The 22,583-nt window shown below is 37.1% G+C and overlaps 1 protein-coding gene across 5 annotated transcripts in view; it reads right to left on the reverse strand.

The window, feature by feature from the left end:
- Positions 1–22,583, reverse strand: part of klar (klarsicht) — a 500,935-nt gene that overhangs the window by 301,674 nt on the left and 176,678 nt on the right. For all 5 annotated transcript variants that reach the window (XM_089640414.1, XM_089640413.1, XM_089640412.1 and 2 more), the window contains 7 exons: positions 19,954–20,036; positions 14,962–15,881; positions 14,676–14,814; positions 14,337–14,505; positions 11,548–11,745; positions 8,941–9,136; positions 3,572–3,702 (listed from right to left, as the gene is read on the reverse strand). In XM_089640414.1, coding sequence (XP_089496540.1) covers positions 3,572–3,702; positions 8,941–9,136; positions 11,548–11,745; positions 14,337–14,505; positions 14,676–14,814; positions 14,962–15,881; positions 19,954–20,036 — 1,836 coding nt within the window. The remainder of the gene's footprint in view (positions 1–3,571; positions 3,703–8,940; positions 9,137–11,547; positions 11,746–14,336; positions 14,506–14,675; positions 14,815–14,961; positions 15,882–19,953; positions 20,037–22,583) is intronic.

Genomic DNA, 22,583 nt, shown 5'->3' on the forward strand with positions numbered 1-22,583 from the left:
AAAAAAATTCTTACCGCGAATTTAGCATTATTATTTAATCTGATTTCCAGTATTTCCATCTGTGTAATGACATCTATTGACAAAAATATGTAGTTTATTGTTAAGTGTCATCTATGGGAGCATTATAAAATGAATTGTAGAGTGCAATCTGTTAAAATTCATTGGCGACTGCCATCTATTGGTGAAATATCGTATGTCGGAAATTAGTGTAATGTTTTGTATAGTGCCATCTGTGGGAAAATAATAAAATTAATTGTATATTGCCATCTTTGAAAAATCTCCACAATTAAATGGAGAACGCTTAAGAATATTTTCCGTTCTCAACAATAGATGGATAATAATATACCGAGCCATAAACCCAAGAGATGGCGGTAATAGTCAAGGCGAAAGTAGATTTTTTATCTCCACACAGTAGGCCCGCAGAAAAAGTTTTTCTTCAGGGCCTGTGTCATCTTTGGGGATACTGTGTGGTGGGTCACACAGTATCCCATGAAGTCTTTAAGAGAGGAAGGAAACACAGAGGAGGGCAGATCGTTCTACAACGGAGCTGTTGAACTCAAGAACAAGTAGTAGAAATGACCCGTGCACGTATTATAAATAAATGTAAAATGTGTACAAATGTTGGGTGCGTGTTTGGGGTGTTTTCCAACTATGCACCAGTGCCGAAGAGATCAATCACGCTAATTCAATTGAAATACAAGTAGAACAAGGACAACATTCCCATCCGACGCCTGTGCTTTAACTCTTTGCACGTGGCCGTATCAACTGTTGTTACGGCAAAAAAGTCTATACTCACACGCGGCTGTATCAACAGTTGATACGGAAACTTTGACGGCCGATATTCCAGCGCTCTTTCGTCATAAATGTATTTCTTGCTCACTTGGGCATTCGTAGAACTATCACGATGCTGACATCTACAAGAATTTCTCAAAAATAAAATTGTATTTCATAAAAAAAGATCGATAATCAAGTGCGCCTCTTCGCGCCTTTTAGTCCTTTAGTTTACATTTTTGTCAACGGATGGCGATAGTACTAGTATGTCATTCATAACTTTTCATAACTAAAAATGATAAGTGATCATGGTGTCCCACTTGTGTCTATCAACGCAGTGGCCTAAGTACACACACGCCGAGTGAACGGCGGGACCACATTCAAAAGACATGGTACGTCTTTGTATGAAATTTTATGTTTTTGTTATTATAAACATCTAAGAGTGTTGACACACAAGGATTTGTTTTCATATTGTGGAGAATAATCTGTTCTGTCTATATAGTCCAATAAATCATGCCAGAATGCTATAATTTGACATATAATTGCGTACATAGGTATTTTAAAATATGTACCGCGTACGAGTATAGACAAAACGGAGCAAATTAACGCGTTCAAAGGGTTAAATATAGCAAAAATTTTGTTAAGGGAAATCTATCAAACGGACTGCCCTTTTCTGCTCAGATTCAAGGGTTTTTTCAAGTATTTTGGGGTGGGTGACAAATTCAACATTTGCAATTTGTTCAGGGTCAGCAGTTGTGTACTATTAACACACTTTGATCGGGTTATTTTTTCGCCGGCTGACCGCTGAAAACGGGCGAAAATAAAGGTCTCGCGCGAATTTGTTTAATTTGTTTAAATCGCTATATCTTCGAAAATAATGGAAATATTTCAATAAAATTTTCTACATACTAACTCAGCATACCCAAGCTATAAAATTTCTAGCCGAAAACCAAGTATTATTTCTAATGCAACACAATAAATCGAAAACAAAGTCATTGTTGAGTCATTAGGGCTCAATTTTTTAAGTATAAACTAGGTTTCAATTTTATAAAATTACAATTTATTATATTTTCACCAAGCCCAAATCATTATAAAAACAAAAAGAATTGCCACTTTTCTAGTATCGTCAGAGTAACACATTATTACCCATTGAAATACCACGTGTGCAATTGCTCCTCGCACGGTACAGCGGACCAAAACCATCGGAACGTGGTAATAATATTGGTTATTTTTTCAAATGAAATTTAAAATAATCACTTAGCGTAGAATGCTTCTCGTATTGCTCACGTAATATTGTTTATTGTTTTTCACCATACACTATTAGGTTTTAGTTTCTAACCACTTTTATCTAATCAGTTTCAGTTCACGTCAACATTTTTTTCATATCTGGAATATTTATGGGCTTCCACTTGATGGATTTGTTCGTTTGTTTGAATCTTGATTCATTTTGAGCATGGTAACGATTGCTTTCTTCTACCATCATTTCAAACAAATCATTTCCAATAAATAGTTCTACTACTTGCATAATACTTTTGGAATCAGCTGGTGTTACGCAAACACCAGGATGACCTAAAAATGATTCGATATTTGGCGGATTATCTATTCGAGACCACTCTTCTCCTTCTTCCTCCATATCACTTTCTTCAGAATCACTGAACTGTAATGGCAACACTGACATTCTTCTCCTACAAGGAATTTCTTCACTTCCACTAGATTCTTCACTTTCACTATCGAATTCAGGCAAATAATTACTAGAACAGGCAGATAAATTATCTGCAACGATTTCGTCATCACTTTCGTAATTTTCAGAATACATTTTGAAAGGTTTTAAAAAGCTAATATAAATATTATCTCCTCAGAACACAACCGTACGACAATTTGCGTTTTAAAAACTGGCATGCACTTGTAAATATTTATTATGGTCCGCCTAACTGTGTTTGCCGATACCTGCTTTTGTTAGTCGCGTCAGACACTCTGCGCTCGCTCGCACCTAGGAGTTGAGTGGGTGCGGAACAGAGATAGAGAGATTTGTGTCGGGTTTCATGGTCATAAAAACCCTCATTCCAAGAATTGAATTATTAGAATAACAGAATATGTTATCTAAATTACTTATTTCGTTGATCTTCAAACGCAATACCTATCAAGTGTCAGGTTTTCAATAATATAAGTCATTTTAGTTGAAATATCGATGTACACAAAAGACTCCAAGATAAATACTAAAAAAAGACTTGCATTACAATTTGATAATTATGTACGTATAGTTGGGACCTTTACAAAGAGATTGGTATATAATATTCATATAAAAACATCGGTTAATTTCTTCTTTTCTGCCATTGAAATGAGGCGGGCGCAGAAGGTAGAACTACCCTTCCCGACGTTAAGCATCAATCGACCGAACGGGTAGAACTACTCTTCCCGATTAAAGTGTGTTAAAGTATCTTTTACAAGCCCCTCCCTCTACAGAACGCCCAGATTCTGAGAGACTTGATAATGTAGTCTGTGCAAGTCACTTGGAGTTACACAAAGGACATCAATTGAAGGCATGTTGGGAAGATTGGAAGTTTATTCAAATCATTAAATGTAGCATTGTTATAAAAGGGCCAATCAGCACTACTTTATCACTTGAAAGATTCTAGTTAAATAAATCCAATAGCTGAAACGGATTTAAAATCGGAGTTTAACAGGGAACTTTGAGCGGAAAAAAAAAACAAAATGGCCCCCATTGACCATTTGATGTTAAACATGAATTTTGAAACATCCCAACCTAAGCAGGTGAGTTTGTTTAAAAGAAAATTCCCACCTCATGCTCCAGAACCTTCTGATCTAGCTGTAGTCTGGACCATCCCGCCGCAGCAGTCAGGCTTAGTGGCGGCAGTCGGACCTCCATCTCACGCAGCCAGCGACGGAGGCACTTTACTTCGTGGTCAGCATCTGAGAAGATAAAAACAATACAGAATTATATAAACAAATACCATAATCAGAGATGTGCAAAATGGGTACCCAAAACCATTTGAAATGCAAAATGGAAATGGGTCAAAACTTTTCCATTTGAAAATGCAAAATGCAAAATGGTTTTTAGAAAAGCATTTGAAATGCAAAATACCTATTTTCAAAATGCATTGAAAATGCAAAATGGTTTCTCAGGTCAAACAATTTTTGGGGATCTGGTGAGGAGGCACGAAATGAAAGATGTGTCGTGAAGGTCAGAGTGTTTTATTTGATGAGTCAGTTTGCCGTGATGAGATGACGTAGGACAGATGTAGTATTCTTTGGATGCTGGCTGTGATGGCTGGTCAAGCGCGGGTCAGTGAGCCGACGCCGGACGCTGGTGACCGGACTCGTTGACTGTCAGGCACTGGCGATCTTGGCAATCAGTACTCCAGTGCTGACGAGAATGCCGAAGGTGCGGTGGACCTTGTGGGCGGTTGAGCGGGAGCTGAGTAGACCAGTGAAGATACTGCGTGTCCTCGTGGTGGTCATGGTGAGTGGATGAAGCGCTGGTCAGAGACGCTGGAACCAAGGCGCTGTAATCCATGTAGCGTTGGCCAGGGACGGCGATCTGGGCCAAAGCGCTATGATGATGTCCCGATGGAGTCCATGATGAATACGGGCGAAGCCCTTGATCACTCGTTGATCCTTGTAAACTGACGGCGGATTGATGACTGACTGACTAGATGATATCTAATGGATTTTTTTTTTTTTTTCCGAGGTGCAAAGTCTCTCTTGTTAGGAGCTTTTTTTCTCGTTGTCTGAAGTGCGCAGGTACCTGGAGGGGGTGTTTTTTGCCCTATGTGCGGGCTGCCTTTAGGCGACTGAGTGATGTGAGATTGTTTTTTTTTTTATTTTAAGTTTTAAGGCGGGGGTACTATTTTTTTTTGTACAATACTAGTTGTTTTGTATTTTGGTATGTATGATTTATTTTTAAAAATATATTGTTTTAAGCCCGCACATTAGGGGGGGAGTAGAATGGAGATGGGGTATGGGTATTTGGAGAGGGTGACTTGGGTTGGGTTTACCCAGGCTAGAGATGCTGGGGTTGGGGTTTGATGCTAGGTTGCTGAAGAAAGTTTTGGCCAGATCGACTATGTGTTTCCTAAGTGGGGGATTTTCGTGCCTGAATTTATTATCGAGTTTCTGACAAACCATGGACTTTTGGTGTATCGTCTGAGCGTTGCATTTTGGAATTGTTCCAGACGTTCTGTGTTCCCCGTGGCCCAGATGGGGGAGGCGTAGGTAATGATAGGTCTGATTTTAGCGCGGTAGATGGTGAGTTTATTGTAAAGAGAGGTTTTTGAGTTTGCATGAAGGAGGGGGTAGAGGGCACTAGAGGTTTTCCTGGCCTTGTTAAGCGTTTCTGAAATGTGGGCGGTCCAGGAAAGTTTTTTTGTCAAGGGTCACTCCAAGATATTTGGCGGTGTTGTGCCATGGTATGACTTCGCCGTGAAGAGTTACAGCCCTCCAAGGGGTGCAACGGTTCTTTCTATGGGAGAAGAAAACCGCTACACTTTTGGAGGGGTTCACATCGATGCGCCACTTGTCATACCAGTCTTGGAGTTTGTTGATGTCTTGTTGGAGTCGGTAAGTTATCATCCTGGGAGAACTGTATTGCGCCAGAAGGGCCGTGTCGTCGGCATAAATGGCTTTTTTGGAGTGGGGGGTTGAATTTTCTGGAAGGGGAATATCGTATGTGTAGATATTGAAGAGGGTGGGGGACAGCAGGGATCCTTGGGGGACGCCTGCTGTCATGAAGCGAGTGGTGGAGAGGGCACTGCCGTACTTCACTTGGAAGGTGCGGCGATGTAGGAAATATTTTAGGGTCCCGAGTAGCTGGGGATCGATCCCTGTGTCGTGGAGTTTGAAAAGTAGGCCGTTGAGCCATACTTTGTCGAAAGCTTTGGCTATGTCCAGGAATATGGTGCCAGTTGACCGCTGGGAGTTGAAGCCGCCGAGAATGAGTTCGGTGACTCTTAGGTGAAGGGTAGAATGTTCAGCTCTGAAGCCGTGTTGCTCGTCGGGAAGTGTAGAGACTTCGTGTATATGCTTGAGGAGCCTGGTGAGGAGGATTTGTTCGAAGATTTTTCCAATGTTGGAGAGGAGGCTGATTGGACGGTGGTTTTCGCACTGGAGCCGGTCTTTGCCGGGTTTGGCTAAAACGATGACGTGGGCGTGCTTCCAGCTTTTGGGGAAGTGGCGCAGTCGAAGGGCGGTGTTGAAGAGGTTTACTAGGGCCAGAATTGTTTTGCGGGGGAGGGCTTTTAGTGCGAAATTTGTGATGCCGTAGGACCTGGAGCTTTTTTGTTCTTCAAACTTTTTATAGTTCGGCGAACTTCTGCGGGTGTTTTTCTAGGCTGTCTGCGAACGCCTCAGCTTTGTCCGGGTCATCGAAGACGAGCCCGGATGAGGTTTGGATGGGGTGGTTTGGTGTGGAGGTGGTTTGAAGGGCTTTTGCAAGTTTCCATAAGGAGCCATCTTGTAGGTTGATGCTTTGTAGCTTGTCGTTCCAGGTTTAATTGGAGTGCTCTGTTAGTGCTTTTTTAATTTGGGCTTGAAGGCGGTTGATGACCGTTTTGATTCTGGGGTTTTGATATTTGTGCCATTGGCGACGAAGGGAGTTTTTTGTTTGTATGAGTGATTTTATTGGAGAGGAGAGAGAATCTTGGAGTGGGGGGGGGGCTTTTCATGAGGTGAGATTTTGAGGCTTCGGATATTGCTGAGGAGATGGTTTCGGTGAGTTCGTCAACCGCGAGGTCCAGGTCCGCGGTGTTTTGGATGGATGAATTTATTTGGGTTTTTTCGCCGACTCTGTGCGAAAAGTATGTCCAATCAGTTTTGGTTTTCATTGTAGGTGGTGGCGTGGGGGCGAAGCGTTGGAGGGTTAACAACACGGGGTTGTAGACTGACTAGATTCTTCATGCTCTCACTTTTATAAGGTGAAGAAGCTTCTAGAACAATTTGGTTGCTATGTAGAATTTGCCAAACAAATAAATAAAAAATAAAAGAACATCCAAGAAGCTTGTTTGGAAAAACCGAAACTTCTAGAATTCCGTTCGAATGAAGTAGTGGCGTACCACTACAGTGATAAGAAATAAATAAATTCTACTAAAATAAGAATAGAATTTTTAAGCAATTTTGTCATTTAATAATGGACATCAATGTAGAACAAACATATTACATGATGGTAAATCCAAAAATACCACGACTACAGATTAATCAGTGTTGCCAACGGGTCTTGGCCTAATGTCGCCGTTTTTCAAACATTAAGTAGCCTAATGTAGCCGAATTTCAGTTGCAGTAATTCTAATGAACTCACATAAATTCTGCCCACATATTCCCCACAAATATTCTACGTGAGCTTGATTCCCCCTTTTATTATTCGAAATCCATGGGGGGGTTGTTAGAGAATTTCTGTTAAACATAATTCCCCACTTCATAATGAGTACTCCCCACAAAATATTTGAAATCCATGGGGGGGGGGGGTTGTTAGAACTTCGCTGAAAAAAAAAATTCCGCACAGCCAAAAACTTCATATGTGATTCGCCGCTTCAATTTTTCGAAATCCATGGGGGGGGGGGGTAGCTACGGAATTCCATTTCGAAAAATCCTCACATTTCCGGTCGCAAAAATTATTATACCAAATACCGGTGTATTTTTGTTTAAAAGGTAAGTTCATCAGGTTTTTGTTATGGTTTTTTTTTTAATTAGTAGCCTAAAAAGCGACCAGTCGCCTTTTAGATTTTTTCGTCGCCGATTCTCGTTCTGAGTAGCCTAAGTGGCGATAAATCGCCTTCGTTGGCAACACTGCAGATTATAAAACCACAAAAAATTTGCGCGGGGCTAATGTTGCTAACGTAAAAACATATAAACTGCTATCTAACATTTAATACTAAAGCGTCATGCCCCCATGTTCAGTATTTTTTTTTGTAATGGTATCACTCAATTGCCAGGGCTCCTACCAGGGAGCAACTTGACAAATGTAAATTATCTCTCATAGCGAGGTTGAGGACCGACTGATATTTGGGTCGTATGAAAAAAAGATGAGTGGAGATAGTAGGAATAATGTTGCAAAAAAGCATTTAAAATGGAAAATGCATTGAGAAAAGCATTTAAAATGCAAAATGGTTTTTAGAAAAGCATTTAAAATGCAAAATGGAAAATACCCATTTTGCATTTCCATTTGAAATGGATTTATTTGAAATAAAACACATCTCTGACCATAATATAATAGTAAATATAATAAGACAGGAAGTACAGATTTATATAAACAACAGAAAAGTTACATGTAATGGACATGTCAGTAAAATATAGTACTTTTTATTCAGCGTGTAACTGAAAATGTCCACTTTTAATTATATGTTATTGTAATTATTACGTCAGTTCAATTAAGATATTTGTTTACAGTTTTTTTTGCATTGATCCACTATGAACAGAACAGAAGAGCGTGTAGAGTGCGCAGGTACATTAAATTGAACCTTATTTAGCAACTCCTGGCATTGAATATTATTGTCAAGGTGAAGCACTGCGAAGTAATGCAAAATCATGTGTTTTTGGTTTGAAAATTTGATCGCTTAGTAATATTTTAGATGTTTTAATTAAATACTGCGAGAAGAACACATCTTGGCCTTTGAAACAATTGAGTATTTTTTTAATTAATCTTTTTATAAGCTCAGAAAAAATAAAGTACCAGACCTATAAAACTGCTTTAAATTTCAAAATTTTCTTCCAACAAACCCCTTTTTGGTTACGTTTTTAATGCGGTTAAAGTTCTTATGAAAATGATCACTAAACATTTAAATACTTGTACCTGAACTTAAAATAAATCACGCTTTTTGGCGATATTATGTGACATGGTGTAACGTCTTAACTAATTTATATTATAGACTGATCATCATGCCAGGGTTAACATCAGGAGACTGGTGATGTCTCTCTTTTTGCATGGTCTCCCAGTTATCTTAGATTAGTTTGCATCAAGGCGAAACATGTTTGCAATTGCACGGTAATCATTTTTGAGAGAAAGAAAGGATTTCAGAAGAAATAATTAAATAGAGCCTAAGAAGTAATATTTTGCACCCTTGAGGAATTTTGGCATGAAAACAGTGCAATACAAATTATCCAATTATTATTGTTTTAATAATTAACTGTTTATAAATCAATAAGTATGTATAATCTTACCAGATCCAGTGTGATTGGCGCTAGCGTGTTCGGGGCTCATAGCGTGCTGCACGCTGTCCCACTTAAGCGCCAGGTGACGTGCGCGCCAGGTGACCTCTGCGCATGCCGCAGCACCTCCGCGCGCCAGCACTCCCGCTACCTGCTCCATGAAACGTTGGCGCCGGTTCTCGCAGGCTAGTATCTCGGCCATTCGCGCCTGGAGAACAAATTGAATTATATTGTTACTTATTTAATTTTTGTCAATGTTCTTTCCAAGCACTGTTAACAGATTTTTTGTAAGGTCAAACATAACACACTCAACTTCCCGACATTGTATTCCTATGTGAAAACACTTCTACAAAAGAACATTTTTATTTTATTTATTGTCATCGAGCTGAATTTGAAGAACTCCATTTTAATTTTAAGTTTTTCTTTTTTATAGTCGGTAATGTTGTTTAATCAATTTAAAAAAAAAAAACAGTTTTATATGAACAAGTTCTGTGTAATTATTACCAGGTGTGACAGCTGTTTAGCCTTTGGAGGGCATTATCAAACTGTGATAAACCACTTACAGAAGATCTATTTACATTATGTACTTCAATTTAGAATCCATTAAAATCAAATGACTTTTATTTATATTATTTAAATAAATTAAATTTTGTACCAAATTACAAGAGGTCCATATAAGAATATTTCTCTGATGGTTTGTGAATAATGTTTATGCCTCTATTGTTTATATCTCAATTATGATTTGATTTATATCTACAACCTCTCTCCATGGCTATAAATTTAATGATAAATATATTGTTTTGTAAATTTTTCATTTTATATAATATTTGTTTTGCATAAATTTTTTAATTCATATTCCTTTCTTACAAATTTAAATAACTTATTCCATATTATGCTGTCTCAGTTAAAGTCATAAGGAGGAAATCCATAATTGGTTTTATTTTACTATATAATACTTATGTACAAACTGATTAAATGTAAACTGTCGATTTCCCGAAAATGAATAAATAAATAAATTATATTACCTATGAATTATTTATTCATATTGGAATAACTTTTTTTACAACATTTGAAGGTTTTTCCCATCATTGATCATTGAAGAAGAAGATAATACTAATAAATCTATTCGAAACATAACAATACACAAAAAAATAAAAAGTTAACGGTCGCAACTGGGAATTGAACTGCTGTACAATATACATAGTATAGTCATTTAGATCAGGGGTCTCCAAACTACGGCCCGCGGGCCGTATCCGGCCCGCCAGTGTCTTCCATCCGGCCCGCGACATCTTATGACCAGTATCATCAAGGACCCGCGACAGCTAATGGCTAAGACCTTGCTCAGAAGGGGCGAAAACTCCGCGAATTTTTTCGTGCGAATAAATAAATATGCTCGTTGGCGAGGTACTTGGCACCAATACATTGCGTCCACAAGTATTGCGCGAATATATCGAGAGGATTTTTTTGAAAAATCTTTATTTGATTCGCAAAGATATCAAGGTCTGAGAAACGAGTATCAAAAATTTTCTTCAAAGCTACGTTATCTAAAGCTATTTTTTCATCCCTGAAAAATCTATTGTCTACCCCCCCCCCCATCCCTAGGACAGAAAATATGAGTGTCTAGAAATTAAAACGGTTTTGGCCCTCTGAACTCACTGGAGTAGTCAATGTGGCCCGCCGGCTGAAAAGTTTGGAGACCCCTGATTTAGATAGTCGCTTGAACCTAGATTGCATGCAGTTGGCAATACTTTCTCAGAAATAGTAAATGTGTTCAACTACACGGAATATAGTTGAAAGAAGGCTATAATAACATATCTAATAAATAAATATTGCTGTTATATTCTTTTACATGTGTTGACAGTTCTACTTTAAAAATTCTTTAACAAATTAGACTTCTTTAATAATGTTACACTAAATTATTATACAGGGTGTATCGGCAAGTACCCGACAAACTTTAACCAGCTATTCCTCAGCACATTTGGAGTAAAAAAATGTTATGGGCGCTTTGCTGTCCGGTAACATTTTTTTTCCATTAAAAACAAAAAATAAATAAAAAAATCCACACTCCGTCACTGTCATTTGCATTGTATCTCGTGTTCAACAGCTGTTATTAGCTAGTGTGTCAAAAAGTGTCCTCGCTCTTTCGTACACACTAAATAATAATAGTTAAAAATGAGACGAATGGTGCCGTGCCATTTCGTTGTGATTGTAAAAGCCCTCCAACGTAGGTACGTACGTACATTATTCAACGAAACTCGAACAAAATATTGCCAGACGGGTTTTCAAACTTTGACAAAGGATAAAACATTGGTGACATGTGGTGAAAATATGAATAATAAATTTTTTATTAAAAAAAAATGTTACCGGACAGCAAAGTGCCCATAACATTTTTTACTCCAAATGTACTAAGGAATAGCTGGTTAAAGTTTGTCGGGTACGTGCCGATACACCCTGTATATATCACATGTTTGTAAAAGCCCGTGTGGGCGTATAATATAAACATGGGCTTATGATATCGACCGATGAATCATAATATATGTAACCTCCATGTAGACCAGGTTAAAAATTGGGACACAAAAACTATAGTGTATTGTATCAAGTAATAATTAAATTTTGTACCGCTCTAAGGGTTCTGTTGGAGAGATTCTCCGGAGTAGCGTAGACCTCCTCCTGCATATTGGTGAGCCACTGGCACAGCTCCGTGAAGTCCGCTATGAGCTGGCCTAGGCCCCACTGGCTGTTGGACGATGGCAGGTCCCTGGGAAGGGTCAGCGATTGTGATGGAGTGGTCTCCGCACTCAATTCTCCATTTGCCTCCTGTGAACAAGACAAATTATTTTTTGATTTGAATATAATTCGAATATTTGTATACATAGAATAAAGTGGAAAAAAATAAATAATGCAATGTGGGCATGTTTCATGACCATAAAGTTTGGCCATTTAAAATGCAGAGCCACAGAATAAATAATAATAGACTGTCTTTAATGGTGAGGGGAAGAAACAAACATGCGCAGGAGAAAGGTGGTCGTGGGTGTGTACCTTCAGTGATTGGCGAATAATGTATCTGACAGTTATACATGTTGTCCGGAAAGTATAAGCGGGAACCGGTGAAATTGCATCACATAGGGAACCTAAAAAACATACTTTTTTCGATCTGAGCACTTTGATTTTTTATTTTTCAAAGGGTTAAAAACAACTCTTGAGACCGGGTCTACTCTTTGACGCATTTTAAAATACATTATTAACCCCTAGCCTTTTCTCTGTCGGAAGGTATTTGGTTTGGATGTACCGGCCGCGAAATCAAATCGTCAAAAATAACAACGCGTTAACGCGCTTATTTTGTACGGTTGGCCTTGTTAGCACAGCTACCTAGAGGTAACAGGTACCAGCTACCTTAAGGCACAAAACCGGCTAGTGAATGGATTTTTTCAAATTCAACCTAAAAAATTACAACTTCGGACATGATTTAGCTCAAATCAAAAAGAGTTAAACTACAAAGACTCTAAATGTGTTGTAGATTCACCAGTTTCCCGTTTGTACTATGAGTTTCCGGACACCGTGTATATATAATGTTAGGCAAGTGTAAGAGAGACAAAGTGCGTGCTAAACGGGCTAGAACCAAAAGGTAGTAAGTCAGTGGCAACATTGGCTCCATTAAAAATTATATGGAAGGTATTTCTAGTGTGTATTATCTATTCAGTGTTTGTATAGTGTCTGTATACGTATACTATATACTGCTGTGGTAAATAAAAACGCAGTGTGTTCCTTCAGACTCTCAAGGAAGACACTGCGTTTTTACTAACCGTGCTTTAAATATATTTATATGAGCTAACTAAGCTACTAAAATATCTTTAAAACATGTTTTGAGCTAGGTTCCAATAGAGATCAATTATCTGGAATAACAATTTTAGGTTTGTAATGGTTTCGGCACTCATAAATTTTCTTAATTCAACATTGTCACATTTTGACCTGAATTTTAAAAGTTTACACAGATGTCCAATTTAAATTTTTATTTTATTTATTTCTGCAAGTACATAATTTTATAACAGACAAAATAACTTTATTCAATGTGACAAGTGTTATACAAACATAACATAAAGAGTTTTAACACTGCAGATTACATAACTGGTAAATTATATTAACGTTGTGGCAAAACGAACACAGCAAAAATCTAAAGATAGATTACATCTATTGGCGGCTAGTCCACCAATAGCGGACAGGCGTCCACCAATAGTGTCTCCTGTACCGCGATGGGACGACCTAGTCAAAATCGATTATTTCTGTTTTGAAGTGTTCTTACTTGATTTATAAGCAACTAATGACACCATAAACTGGTGACCCTGACATGACGTTAACACTCAACCTTCTGATCTGGAGTCTTTATAAGCAACCAATGACACCATAATGTTATGACTTGAGTGTCAAAAGCATTTTGATTTAGCAATACTAGAAAATAAACACACATCAATGTGTAAATAACTAAATTTTTTTTACTGCTACACGTCTATTTTAAAATGTCTTTTAAAACTTAAATGTTTTGGTTTTACTGAGAATTGAAACTTCCTACTCAGGAACTGTAGTCGAAAACTCTATCAACCTCGCCAAATGCCTATTGGGTAGGACAGACATTTATTTTGTATATTAACTGCTCTAATGTCATCCGATTTCAGAGAAATGCATATATGTCCGTTTGTGTGTAGGTGATTGTCAACTAAAGTAGGTAGAATGCATCTGCCGAGTTTCAGCGCGACTGGATGTCGGAAGTGGGTTAATTTCTGCTTCCAAGATTTGCATTCATTCATTACCGGAAACAAAAGTGAAATCAAAATAGGTGTATTTAAAATTTACAGGATATTATAATTTTTGGATTTATGAAGCTGAAAGAAAGTATTTATAAAACAAATATTTTCCCAGGGATTTATCTTTTGAATGAACACAGTTAGTAAACTTACATAAATTGAAGAATTAAAAAAAAAGTAAATTACGACATCTGTAAAAAAATTTAAAGGAAATGCAATTTCAAATACAGAATTATTAATTAATTGATTAATAATTTTGAAATTGGAATTGATGGAAACAAGATTAAAGAATAGTGATAAAATAGGTACCAAAAATGTTATATTTTATTACAATAATTAATAATTCTGTATTTGAAATTTGCCTTTCTTTTGATAATTCTAAAATTGGAATTAATTGTGGAAAAACATTCCAATCAAAGCAAATCCCAATTCTAGAGTTCATTGAACCCGAGTTACACACCGACACAGAGACAAATGACTAAAAATTATTATTTTTAAATATCTCTTCAGAGAGATAATATTATTATACCAAAGAAAAAAGTTGCATTTAGCGTTTCTTTACTCCATTGAATAGCATTAATTTGGCAGTTTGAGCATTGTTTGACTGACCTTGCAGGAGTCAATGAGCTCGTTGTCCATGATGTAGTTATAGTTGTGCTGGATAGCGGCCCAGAAGTCGTCCTTGGCCGCCAGGGTGGCGGAGGACAGCGATTGCGCACTCTGGTTGCTGTGCGTGGAGCCCCATGACCTTCTCCACAACTCGCGATTTGGGTCCTTGCTGGAATTTTGAACAAATAATTATGATTTATTTTATAATGTACACTTTTTTATTACATGAACCCACGCAGGAGGACCTGACGAAAATGTTTTGTTTTATTATGGAACCTCGTGATGTGCGCTCGCTATACCAACTGTTTGAAGAGGCATTAAGAAAGACTTAAAACTGACCGTTTCTTGGTAAGGCTGTGGTACGGCCGTTCCTGGTTGGGTGGAGCCTTCATGGGACTTGCGCCGGGGCCCTCCCCAGCCGCCGCTCCCCGCAGCGAAGACAGTGAGAAGCTGTTCTTCATTGAGAAGTTCTCGAAACCTGCAATGGAAAATGTCCTTCTTTTAAGAATGTAAGAATCTATGGCATCTTAAAAAAACTGTCCTTTTGTAACATTAAACAGAGTATATATATTATGGAATGGATAAATATAAATCTCTTAATAAAATTATAAAAAACTGTACTTACTGGTTCCGACAGGCATGATGACTTCAACGGAAGAATCGAGGGCAGAATCTGAGTGATATACTCTTTCCTGTTCCTCTTCAGCATTGGCTGAAGAAGCAGAAGAGTACTTCAGCCATGGTTTCCTTTCTTTTATAGCCCTCCTGGAATTCTTCCAGACTTTCAAAACTGTGACCTTTCTATCGAGCCTCTCCACCGGCTTGGGTTGGTCGAATATTGACTTGGCCGGCACTACTTGATCCCTTTCAATGACTAGAACTCTGTAGGGAATCCAGTCTGTTTGAGTTTCTACCGTGTTTGTGTGTTTGGCCGGAAGGCTTATAGTTAAATTGTTAAAACTATTTAATTTCTCTGGTCTATCACCTACGTCAGGTGGTTTCTCCCATGACTTATATTCGACTATTGATAATTTAGGTGAGCTAGGTTTCGATGCGGCAGTTGGACTAGAGTTCGATGTTCTCGTATCTTTGTACGGCTGTTCGATACCGGAATCGAAGGATATCGGACCAGAACTGTTTTCAGGTGAAAGGTCTATACAAGGATTGTCTAAGTCGCCTAGACAATAGTTAGGCAGTGATCTGAAAGAGTTGTGGTCTACTGGAAGAAGGGACACATAATCACCGCAGTTACTGCAGTAACTGGACGAATGCCGGGAATATTCCGATTGGTGGTTGTGAGATTTTTTATGTGCAATTCTAAAATTATCCTCTTCGTTTTTGGTGTTAAAGTCGTCGTGAAAGGATAGTCGTTCGTTTATGGATTGGGTGCTTTCGATGTGGGGGTCTGGTACTCGGGCTGGTGCTTCATGGTGCGTGGGCTGGGGTTGATCTTCCTCCGCTACATCCGACTCCGAGTGGTTGGTGGAGGCGAGGTTCTCTGGACATTGACGAAGCTGCTTCTTGGCCCTTCGTCTGCCAGTGGCTCTGGAAACAAGAAAACTCATATTATTATCGAACATATAAAAATAATAAATAAAAAAGTATAGTAAGGAACTCCAGCCAATTTTTAAATTATTTTTTTTATTGATAATAACATTCTAACATAAATACCAGCATGTTTTTATGGTTAGTTTTAACCATTAAAATAATATTCAAAGTTTTCATTTTTCAATGCCCGCTAAAACGCAATTAAAGCCACTAAGAGCCTTGTAATGTCACGAGAAGCTTACTTTTTCTATCACGCTATCAATAGCCTTTATAATACGCCTGTGTAATTAAATATGTTTTTAGTTTAATTTCTACAGTTTACAAGAAAAAAAAACAATCAGTAAGCGACAAAACGATTGTAAAAAAATCATCTATTTTGGAAATCAGAATTTTTAACTGCGCATGTCTGTTTTTATGTCTCACCGTCGAATTTGGCAGCCACCTCTAGTACGGAGCCCCAAAATAAGTGAAAAAAACCCTTGACTATGCAGAAACGGGCGGACTGTTTAATAGATTCCCCTATCTTGTCAAACGGATTGCAATTTTTAGAGGACAGATGACAGGTAGGTATGCTGTTCTTGTTTTACCGGTATTAAAATGGAAGATGCTCAGAGGACTAGTGCCATTGATCTCTTCGGCACCTGTGAATAGTCGGGAAACAGTTTTTTGTCACATGGAAACGGGTCGTTTCTATGAGTTGTTCCTGAGTTCAACAGTTCGGCTGTGGAAGAATTTGCTGGCTACTGTTTTTCCACCCTCTTATTATAAGGGTCTCTTCAAGTGTCATGTTCAATCATCTCCCCAAAAAGACAATCCACACAGCATCCCCAAAGATGACATTGGTCCGTGGTTACGTGGAGTTAATGTTTAAAAAAAACAAGCAGTGCGTTTTGAAGGGATAGTGTTTTATTCATTTTTAAATAACGATTTACTAATTTATTTTATAATTAACGTATTTGTATTTTTAAGTCTTAATATTTTGGCTGGAGTTCCTTATTATAGAAAAAATCGATGTAATTTTTTTTACGTGTCTGCACTAGACAACATTATCGATATATGACGAATTATTTTTATAGCGAATGAGAAGCAGTTATTATTATATTATTACGCAGAATCGTTATGGGACTTGCTCTGGCAGTTCAATTATTTTCACATCACTTCTGATTGCGGAAATTGTTGAGCTGTTTGCCGGTAAACCGCAAAGAAAATGGTATTACTGGTAAACCAGATTAAATGCAAATAAATCCAATGAACGATAGCCGCATCTCGCTAGAGCAGCGACATTGCGGAATCGCGCCAAATTGACATCAAATAATTGGCCTGCAGGAAAACGTACCAACCGGTTACATCGTAGCGTGTTCGTTTTGAGTAAATCTGGAACGGAAGTTACAATGCCAAAGGAAGCACTGAATAATTAAAAATATTGGATAACACGGACTGAAGACGTCATTTTAATAGCAGCGAATACAGAAATACGAGAGATGCCGCGCGGCGAACAGATGTATTAATTAAATTACATAAAACTACAGACTCGACAGTTAATTGAATTAGTAAAGCCGTGGTTAGAAAAGACAATTAAGAAAAGCCAAGATAGTTATTACATAATTTATCTCGATTCTAAGCTTTTCGTGAGATATGGATTAAAGAAAGCCGGACCCATAAGACGCAAATAAACTGTATTTAGATTGGACTCCGATATTTAGAACAACGAAAAGCAGGAAGCAAATTCTTCCCCGATAGCTTAAACAAAATTAAAATAAGAGAAAGAAACCAAGATTGAAAATAGCATCAAAGCATTGATAAAAACCATTTACGAAGAGTTTCGGTAATAAAATTAGATAAAGCAATCCAACGCACCAAATATCATTGCTATAAATACATAAAAAAGAGCATTTAGCAAAGCATCTTCTGATTTGATAAGATAAAAATACACTGCCCGTTAAATCGGGGTCGTAAATTTCATCTACAACGAGGTTCGTCGGCGTTAGTCCGCTCTCGATCAGGGCGTTGATCTCTAGTAATATACTTCTACATTTACTACGTAATTATAGACAGAAGAAGCGACTAGGCGCATCCCGGAAATACAAAAAGATAAGGGTCCAACAGTAAAACCTTGAGGAACACCGCATTTCACACAAAATGGTAGAAACTTATAAGAGATTAGTTAGATTGGAAACAAGGAAAGCTGGAGATAGCTTGATAAATACGAGAATTTAATTAACTGGTTAATGGTCAATCGCTGCAATAATCAGATAATCAATAAGAGATTACACGCGAGTCGTGTTGGAGGTTTTAAGAGGTCAATACGTTTTATTATAAGCTCTTCCTATTTCACTATAATGTGGATAAAATAAGGAAACGATGAGGCATGTCTGCCTCTCCCTCGTGCGCAAAAATGTGAGAGTTGTTTCTCTACTACGCGTTGCACGCTGTTGCCAGGGGTGGATTTTACACGAAGCAGCGTGTACATAATATAAGAAAGTTAAACAGCAAGAAAGTGAGGACCTTTAAATTTCAATGTAAATTATAGATATTTAATTTTCAGACAGTATCCGTGTTTCTGCCAGAAATTTGCGTATTGTGAGGCTATGTACTGGATCGTGATTATATCATACAAGGTAGAATTTCATCGTTATACCTTATTCATTAATGATTTAACATCTATCTATAATGTATTGTCTTGTTGAAATAAAAATGCTTAAAATTTAACCGAGTTTTCATTTTCCTGTCGTGAGGTAATATTTTGACATTTCAAACATTTTTATTTAAAAAATATATTTGGCTAATAAGTAGGCTCCGAATGAGAATTTTATTGTCTATATATTGGCTTATCTATGGTTAAATAGAGGACCAATTTGTTTTATACAAAAAGCCCGAAGATATCGATCTAGTGAGTGGTTTATTTATTGCCTGGGGCGACCTACTGAAAGGTCACTTTTCAATTAGTTTTGCATTCCACCCTTACATGCGTATAAAAATCCTTCAAAAGCATGTGCCTTTTGATATCCAGTTTTGGACACAGACCTTCTAAAACATCTCCAGTTCTTCCGACATTTTGGGTCGTCAGTGCATCGCATCTCATGTTTGGACGATTATTAAATTAATTATATTATTATACGATCTCGTGAATTTGCTTACGGTCCTGTATATGCTTATAGTATTGGTATTTAAAGTCCACTTAGCGTGCGTGACCACAATGCTAACTAGTCTGCCTTGAGACAGGTTTTCGCCTACATATCAAGGCAGGTATGTTGCCAAAAAAGCAAACCGAGATAAGCTAACGTATACTAATTCGTTACACTGCTTATTTTAACTAGCACGCCGTCAATGAAGGGGAGTTGCCGGTCCCAATGGGAGGACAGATAGACGAGAGTAAGAGCTATTATACACTATTTATATGTACAGCGTATCGTACAGTTAATCTTTTTTTTATCTCGAGAGACTTAGACTATCGCCTTGATGAAAGTGATGCTCTCAATATTTAGTACACTTTGCAAACTTGTAGCTCACCTTCGTATCAGCATAGTCTCACTGACTTGTATTTCTATTAAATGTAAAACTGGTTATAAAAAAATTATAATACCACCGGGGTAAATAATTTGATATTTTCACGGCTGAAAGTATTATCGGGATTTATTTTTGGTGGATTATGCCCATAAATCTGCCCCGACGATGGACACTGTAACACTCTCCGAGACGTTGGCTAATGAAGTAGGAAGAGAAACATTTCATAATACCACAAAATGTCGTACCATGTTTATTTAAATTTAATGGAATTATTATCATTTATTATTAGTATTTAAACATGTTATCATTTATTATTAGTATTTAAAAAACATTTGTTTTTCTTCAATATATTGAAGTGAATATATCCAAATGTTTACTAGAGTCAGTATTATGATATTTTCTAGCTTTTCACTGCCAATGTAAATATTTTCCAAAAATAGCGTTATACCGTTGATAGCTCCTTTGTAACCTATCTTTTTCTATATACGACGTTTGTGAGAAAGATTTTTCAATAGTATGCAAAGTAAAATTGTGCTTGAATAATTTTGATTTTTAAATTTACCGTTTGGATGGAGAGCGCCAAGCGAAGGTGGTGGGGCGGCGATCAGGGCGACATCTGCCGGCCGCTCGCCGAAGCGTGGGCGACTGCAAAGACAAACAAAATAATAAATAAATAAATAGTTAAACAAGATACAATTACTAGGAATAGCGTATAAAAAGGGCGCTTAGATAGTTTGGATGAGTAGAGAGGATGGACGGAGAACGGAGAAGTCTGGGAAGACTCAAGAAGGCATAACATTGTAGTACTAAAGTTGTAGGTACCACCTACCTACTCAATATCCAATTCGTTGCCGTGGAGCGAAGTCACTAACATTTTTGGTAAAAAATAAATATTTTACAAGCAATAATTATTCGCCTGAAACACTCATCCACATTGAAAAATCTCCTGATAAAAGATACATGACGCCAACGGGACTCGAACCCGTGTCCCTTCGATTTCCGGTCGACAGCTCTGACCACTGAGCTATGGCGGCTTATCTCTTATCCGCGAAATAATTCAATATATACTAGTGTTTCATTCGACAATTACTGCTTGTTACATTTTTTTCACCTGAAAACAAACAACTTTATTTTATATGAGAAAGGCATTGTATGTGCTAACTCTCTCACTAGATGGCGTCGAGACAAATTGTCTACATTTTTAGGTGAAATACTTGAACTTGTCAAATATTAATTATATTTTTTTTGGTAAACTAATGTTTAAGACAAGATTTTTTTTATGGTCAGAGCTGTCGACCGGAAATCGAAGGGACACGGGTTCGAGTCCCGTTGGCGTCATGTATCTTTTATCAGGAAATTTTTCAATGTGGATGAGTGTTTCAGGCGAATAATTATTGCTTGTAAAATATTTATTTTTTACCAAAAATGTTAGTGACTTCGCTCCACGGCAACGAATTGGATATTGAGTAGGTAGGTGGTACCTACAACTTTAGTAGCTCAAATTTAAGCGTGACAAAAACTTGAGGGGTAAATTTAAAAAATATATATTTTTAATTTCATCAACTCAAAATACCATCTCTTCAGTTATTTACATCTGATATTGAAATTGACGATTAAAATTATATTTTCGATCGAAATAGTAATTAAAATATATAATATATAAATATATTTGTCAGACTATAAAAATATTACCATTTGTTATTTAGGCTACTGGCATTATACCTAGCTCTCTAATTAAAAATGTAGGCGTATTAAATCTATCAAAAAAATTATTTTAAAAAATGCAAAAAAGAGTTATTTTAAATACATGTAGGATTACGAAAGATTTTTTTTATAATTTGTTGAAGGATCAGTAGGATTTACAGGCCCTGTTAGGAGTTCTACCGAGCCGAACCCTCTGATATTAAAATATCTGCAGTCGGTGAATTATTTTCCCATTTGATCTCTGTCGATTTGACGTGTTGTATTTGTATTGTTTTGTATTTATTTTGCTTATATAATGCACTTGCATGATGTGGATTGACTAGATGATCGTTTGTGGAAAAGTGTGTGTAAGGGTTTAGTTTTTCCTGTGGGGAATATTTAACCCGGACATAAAGTCGGAAAATATAATAAAAAACAAATGCATAGCACATATATGCATGCAAGCAAGTACCCACGAATATCAAAGTACCTAGTTACCTGTCTTAGTTATTTGAACACCGCACTTTCACAGGTAGGTACTAAACCATTTGTTTTATTTCTGACAACACTTGCTAAGTGATAACTATTTTTGAGAGCTTCTATTTCTTCCCCTGCAGCATTGAAATCCATCTCAGTGCTGTCAATCAATCAATATGGTTTCCGTTCACTTTCGTTGGAAAAATAAACGCATTTATAAAAGAAAGTGAACGAGACCACGACGAGGGCTAACTAAAGTACTAAAGGCGTACCGCTGATAGCTCCGTTGTAACTTCTCCATCTTTCGAATAAACAAGGCATGTTACAGCAAGAGAGGTTACAATTAGGGATTGCTGTCCGGAACTGTGTTTTTGAAAAATCCGGATTTTTCGGTTTATTGAAATCGGATTAAATTGGATAAAAAAAATCTATAAATCACCATTTCTTCATACCTTGTTATAACGTATATTATCGATTTATTTATATATAAAGTCCGGCTTCACTTTTCGGCACTCGACCCTATGAATACTGGCTATATATTATATAGATAAGTTAGACGAGTGTTCTACATATTGTATGCATTAATTTGTATATTTATTACGGATAAACCATGAAGATGGATGGTGAAATACCTCCTTAGAAAAATTAAAGTGCATTAAAAAGAATTATTTTGCATAAACATCCACGTACCTTACACATCTACCCTGATGATAGATAATGCAATGCTGTCCCAAAAGTTGGCTAAAAAAGGAGGTAGCGCAACACGGCATAGTATCCCAAACAATAATCACTATAATCCATGTGCCTACTTACATAATACCATAATTTTACGAAATAGGAGTTAATTAATAAATTTTATTACTAGGAACTGTAACAAACTAAATAGGTACTAAATGTAACTACTATTTAAATCTTAATTATTAAAGGTCGACAAAAATAAATCTTTTTCTTGAGTACACTTCTTTTTACCTACTAAATTTTGAATTCGTGTAAGTTTTTGATTATCGTTGTCATTTATTTGTAGATGTTTTC

This window comes from Hesperophylax consimilis, chromosome 15 (genome assembly GCF_061612785.1).
Source record: "Hesperophylax consimilis isolate HC1 chromosome 15, BYU_Hcon_1.0, whole genome shotgun sequence".
Lineage (NCBI taxonomy): Eukaryota > Metazoa > Arthropoda > Insecta > Trichoptera > Limnephilidae > Hesperophylax > Hesperophylax consimilis.